The 6,728-nt window shown below is 45.2% G+C and overlaps 1 protein-coding gene across 1 annotated transcript; it reads left to right on the top strand.

Moving 5' to 3' along the window:
- The first annotated feature begins 1,642 nt into the window (after positions 1 to 1,642).
- On the top strand, positions 1,643 to 6,512 carry LOC138353223 (uncharacterized). Its single transcript, XM_069306107.1, has 2 exons — positions 1,643 to 1,754; positions 6,172 to 6,512. Exons 1-2 carry the CDS (start codon positions 1,643 to 1,645, stop codon positions 6,510 to 6,512), a joined length of 453 nt encoding a protein of 150 aa, XP_069162208.1.
- Positions 6,513 to 6,728: the final 216 nt, after the last annotated feature.

Below are 6,728 nucleotides of genomic sequence, written 5' to 3'. Positions count from 1 at the left end.
ATATATATATATATATATATATATATATATATATATATTTGTGTGTATATATTTAATGATGAATTACAAAATTAATGTTGAGAAAGCGTTGCAATTTTCTCATTGACTCTGACTTAAGATAACCTTATCTAATTAAATGAGTTTATATCTGATTGTATGAGTTTACGTTTGATATATGAGTTCATGTCTGTTTATATAAGTTTTTGTCTAATTATATGACTTTTTATCTGAATATGTGAATATATGTCTGATTATATGAGTTTACGTACTAGGACATTAGTATATATCTGACCATTAACCCTTAAACTGCTCTATTTGTTCATAGGTGAGCTCTCCATATATGATTTGTTAACTATTTCTAGTCGTGCGCACCTTGATGGTGTTCTCTCGTATAGTTGTGCAGTTAAGAGATTAAAAACGCATATTCGCTTCGATGAAATAATTCCTAAAAGTTGACTAACAATTTATGTTCACTCATATAAGCTCGTTGATGACTGATGGCTTTGTTACTGCTATATATCATATGCTTTACATTGATTGTTTGAAGTACACATATTTATAGCAGTAAATGCTGGAAGAGATTGTTGACGATTCACTAAATATTATATGTAAATGTTTTTGGCCTGTTTAATGCTTTTTGTGAACGGGATAAAGTGTGTTACTGACAATGCTAAATTAACACAGGTTTTATTTTAAATTGAGATGCTACGCAACAATGTTTTTCCACGATTAAATCGCGTGTTTTATATTGCGAAGTCAAATTCACAATTTAAATTTCGAAAATAAAACCTGCTATTTAAATCCAGATAATTGAACTCATGCTCTCAGTTGCGCAAGTATTTACATGTGTTAAACTTCTTGCAATCAGATGTATTCATGTCTTCAAAAACTGGCACATTAATTGTAAGTGATTTTAAATCACTCTTTATTGCACCCGGCTCATTAGAATTCTATTTAAAACCTGCTTGTGAATCGTTAATGTTGTGGTTTATCCTCCAAGAGACTAGCGAATCGTGTCAGATACAAGTCATAAACCTCTCACCTATTTATCTGAAATGTACAAATATTTGACGAACTTATTCAAAACATTAAGGCCATATTGGTGAAACTGCTCAAACTGTGGCTAGTCGGGAAGTTCTTGCCACGGCTTTTTTGTAAGTAAAAGAGTGCTGATAGCGAGGAAAAGCGGACCTAAAGCCCATTGCCACTACCGAGTCACATCGATGTCATCAAGGAGAGTGAGGCTGGGTTAGAAGATACTGAGCCGCAGACTCTCTGGGGCCGTCAGGATCGACCGGAGGCAGAAATTTTAAGTCCCACTGGATGTATGCGTTGAATACCTAGTGGCCCTGGAATGCCTCTCTGGCTAAGGACCGTGCAGTTTTACACGTACGCGGCGCACATTGAAGAGGCGTTCGATAGCGTCTCCTATCCAAATATAAAAAGGGACATGAAAGGAAGAGGCATCACAGAGCCTCTCAGGTCATTTCTGGGTACAAGCGAACCTCTTCCATCATTGCCAGCCACAGAGGGAAATCCAAGGAAATCGCGTTCATTAAGGGAGTACGGAAGAGGGAAGCCTCAATCTCTCCGTTCGTTTTCAACTTAGTAATTGATCAGGGACTTACTGCAGCAATGTAGCATGCGGCTGCGGATCCTCCAGTTCGTAGAGGAAAATATATCAGCATTGGCCATTGTTGATGATTTGGTCGTTGCGGCAGAATCATACGACGGACTGCAAGAACTGAGTGACAGTAGCTAAGACACTTTGCCAGATTTCTGCCTTTGAGTGAACGCAGCAAAGTGCCTGAAAGTGAGCGTACAAGTGGCTATGACCGGGTAAAAAATGGATTGTCAACAAAAGCAGGAGATATAATGTCGCAATCGAGGCCGCTTGATACTATGAGCGTGCTGGACAAGTACAAGTACCAAGGTATGCTAGCTGCAGCCCGAGCTAGAGGTTTCTCCTGCGACTCTGATTACTGATTACCAAACAAACGCTGCTTGGAGCCGTGGTGCAGTCGCTGGACCCGGCAATCCTGGTCAGGGCGGCGGTCAGCCTGCCCGCATTTCAGGTCTGACTGCGTCGGTGGACCGGCCCGGCTATGGCTACCTAGACCTATCCTAAACTGGAGAGGTGGATTTTGCAATAAGAGCCGCCGTCTACTGCAGTGTATAGATCTAAAAAAAAGGGGGGGGAAAGCTCGTGATCTCCTCCGGGAAGATCCTATAACCTGGACCAACTCCAACACCAGAGAGGGGACATGATTACGACGTTAAGGATAATAAATTCCATTACCAAGCTGATGGGGAACTAGAAACACACATACACGCTCGAACGACCTTCACCGCTAGAGTCGGAAAATTACATATATTAAAAATACATATATGAAAACAAACACAAAGGTCGCGTTTGTTAGTAAGAGCACATTTAGGTGCACACAGCTCGGTGCACACAGCTCGGTGCACACAGCTCGGTGTACACAGCTCGGTGCACACAGCTCGGTGCACACAGCTCGGTGTACACAGCTCGGTGCACACACGCCCCACTTAGATATATATAAGAGTGAGGTCGATGTTGTCGCAAAATATCCAGTGAAGCAATAAAGAAAGAATGTTTTACTCAGGAAGAGGAGGAGGGGTGGGGGGGGGAGGGGGGAAGTGGGGAAGGGGGTAGAAATGCTCTGGCTCCTTGACCAACCTCTTATATGATGCACCCCCCTCACTCACCTCTCACTCACCCCCCCCCCCCACACCACCTGTGTAAAACACACAATATAACAACCCCTATGACCTCCACCTTGCTCCCCTCCCCCCCCCCTGCCCACATACCTACGTCCTGACAGTGCTAAACGCTCCCCTACGCTACCTATTTCATCCTTTGCCGTAAGTTACCTTGAACATGGAGCAATTTAACGCCAAACATGGAGTAATTTAACCCCCCCCCCCATCTACCCCCAACAAAATCAGATGGCTTCCGTCACTCAGCTCTCGATATCAACCAATTTGCTTTCTGGGACAATCATGGAACTCTTCAGCACTTTCATGTGAGATGAGGTAGGTTGTCCTTAACGTTTAGGTCCTCAACCTGGTTAATGCCCAACCACTTCGGGTGGACGGTAGATCAACGGTCTTAAACAGGTCGGGGTTCAATCCCCGAGAGCTCAAATAGGGTAACTGGGGACTCGAAAATGTTTAGAGGAGAAGAAGAGGCAGTGGACGACCTCTGGCCAAACTCCCAGGTGGTCCCCCTTCCCGTCCGTCAACCCCAGCCACCTTCAAGAACAGCCCCCAGTGTTAGCGGTCTTCATCAAAAACTGCCGAGACTTCTGTTCCGGAACTTTTCTCAATCACCGCAGGGAGGCGAACTCTGCCGAGCCGCTCAGTTACTGCCCCGCTCCTGTGCCAGGTAAGGCCACTACGGGTTCACCATAGCCCGTGCTACTTGCTCCAATCCTGTGCCAGGTAAGTCCACTTGGACGTACGGTCTACGGTCTGTGGTGAGTCCACTACGGCCTCACCATAGACCGTAGGGGACCATTCAAGCTTGTTTGCCTTTGCGTTACAAGGCCCGACATGAAGGGTAATTCGAAAAAATATCTGTCCCCTCAAAATTGATTACCGAGTGCTGTCGGGGATTGGGTAAAGGGTCTGATGACTTCCAATCCTTTTTTGAAGAGTCAGTGTGGTCTAGCGGGTTAAATACTGGATATGCTAAGGTGCATGGAGCCCTGGCTGCCTGGGGTTCGAATCCTTCACGGGTGAAGAGTTTTCGTTTGCATATTGGCTTGGGGACCATTCAGCTTGTTAACAGAGAAGACCTTGTGAAGTCTCACTCTGTCTCTAGTTTGGTTTATAGAGGAACAATGTGTCTTCTGTCACCCTTCTGTCATAACGCACAGCATCCTGTCTCTTGAACATTCACATCAGCCTGTAATTTACACAAGAACACCAGCCTATAATATGCACAGCAACTTGAAATATACACACATGGACAGCGGCCGTCTAAACTGCACATGCACACACTTACCCTTGCAGATCAAGAGCAACCTGGCACATGCACATGAAGTATAACCTGTACACACAACATGTAGGTCAACCTGTACACACAACATGTAGGTCAACCTGTACATACCACATGCAGATCAACCTGTACACACAACATGCAGGTCAACCTGTACACACCACATGCAGGTCAACCTGTACACACCACATGTAGGTCAACCTGTACACACCACATGCAGGTGAACCTGTACACACCACATGCAGGTCAACCTGTACACACCACATGCAGGTCAACCTGTACACACCACATGTAGGTCAACCTGTACACACCACATGTAGGTCAACCTGTACACACCACATGCAGGTCAACCTGTACACACCACATGTAGGTCAACCTGTACACACCACATGCAGGTGAACCTGTACACACCACATGCAGGTCAACCTGTACACACCACATGTAGGTCAACCTGTACATACCACATGCAGGTCAACCTGTACACACCACATGTAGGTCAACCTGTACATACCACATGCAGGTCAACCTGTACACACCACATGTAGGTCAACCTGTACATACCACATGCAGGTCAACCTGTACACACCACATGCAGGTCAACCTGTACACACCACATGCAGGTCAACCTGTACACACAACATGCAGATCAACCTGTACACACCACATGCAGGTCAACCTGTACACACAACATGCAGGTGAACCTGTACACACCACATGCAGGTCAACCTGTACACACCACATGCAGGTCAACCTATACACACCACATGTAGGTCAACCTGTACACACAACATGCAGGTCAACCTGTACACACCACATGCAGGTCAACCTGTACACACCACATTCAGGTCAACCTGTACACACAACATGCAGGTCAACCTATACACACCACATGCAGGTCAACCTGTACATACCACATGTAGGTCAACCCGTACACACCACATGTAGGTCAACCTGTACACACCACATGCAGGTGAACCTGTACACACAACATGCAGGTGAACCTATACACACCACATGCAGGTCAACCTGTACATACCACATGTAGGTCAACCCGTACACACCACATGTAGGTCAACCTGTACATACCACATGTAGGTCAACCCGTACACACCACATGCAGGTCAACCTGTACATACCACATGTAGGTCAACCCGTACACACCACATGCAGGTCAACCTGTACATACCACATGTAGGTCAACCTGCAAAAGCATATCAAAGCTTCCTCAACAACACTCACAAGGATGAGGAAAGACGACATTCTTCACCACACAACCACCAACACAGAAACATTCTGAGTCTGTTGTCGGGGGCTTAGTCCACCTTAATGATGTGATGGAGGTGTTCTTGATATGTATACGTGTTGGTACGTGTATGTATTGTACGTATACAACATATGCCCCTTCACCTCAGTGCTTCAAGCTTTGTCCAGTGTCCGGTCAGGTTGGCCTCTTTGCTTCACAACTTTCAAAATACATTAAATTGTGGAAAACTGACAAGACATCAACAATGACATTGTAACAGGGTCGTTTGTGGGGAAGACACGTGTTCCTAAGCCTCCCAAGGAAGTACAGGGAAGGAGAGTGAAACGAAGAGAGAGAGAGAGAGAGAGAGAGAGAGAGAGAGAGAGAGAGAGAGAGAGAGAGAGAGAGAGAGAGAGAGAGAGAGAGAGAGAGACAGAGAGAGAGAGAGAGAGAGAGAGAGAAAGAGAGAGATAAACAGACAGAGAGGACATTGTTATGTCTACACTGTGCATTAACTTAGAATAATAAAAGCACATTATCTGATTTCAACAAAATCTCATGCTTGCTAAAAGCTATTCAAAATGTGGTTGTTCAGCTGAAACAGCTGCCTTGTATCCCATTCACGACTGTGGATGATCACTACGACAACCATAGCGGACCACGGGACGAGGAACTTGGCATATCTGGTATTGGCCGAGAAACAGGGTGGACCATTTAACGAAGAACATACCAGGTACCTAATGGGTTTGCCCATCAGAGCCAGAAAGGAAGGTTAACGAGGGGAGATATAATGGAGAGAGAGAGAGGGGAATAACGAGGGTTTGTAAAGAGAAAGGAATTAGAACTGGTGACAGAGATGGGAACGAGTATTTCTGTTAACTCTGTTGGTTTGTCTATTTGAAAGCAAATTGTCGTGTTAGATTTAGACAGGCTTTACGAGGCAAAGGGTTGGTTGCATCTGTCAGAAATACAGTGTCATCTGCCAGTGATACAGTGTCATTTGCCAGTGATACAGTGTCATCTGCCAGTGATACAGTGTCATCTGCCAGAAATACAGTGTCATCTGGCAGTGATACAGTGTCATCTGCCAGTGATACAGTGTCATCTGCCAGTGATACAGTGTCATCTGCCAGTGATACAGTGTCATCTGGCAGTGATACAGTGTCATCTGCCAGTGATACAGTGTCATCTGCCAGTGATACAGTGTCACACATCTGGATGTGTACCTCTGTACCTGGCAGCTGACAAGGATGTGTTCCTGAGTTGCCACAAGTTTATATGTTTGATGACATTCATGAGAATGGAATTCGTCTATCAAACGTTAAAAATAGAGTTTGGTAACGATTCTCCGATTTTCAGGTTCTGGCCGTGAAAGGACTATTTCGAGTGACCATTCCCTAAGGCATTCGCTAATTAGCTGTAGTTGAGAAGAGCCAGAAATACTCTTTTACACCTCAAGAC

The sequence above is a fragment of the Procambarus clarkii genome, chromosome 56 (genome assembly GCF_040958095.1).
Source record: "Procambarus clarkii isolate CNS0578487 chromosome 56, FALCON_Pclarkii_2.0, whole genome shotgun sequence".
Classification (NCBI taxonomy): Eukaryota; Metazoa; Arthropoda; class Malacostraca; order Decapoda; family Cambaridae; genus Procambarus; species Procambarus clarkii.
This window is presented reverse-complemented; position numbering and strand designations above follow the sequence as displayed.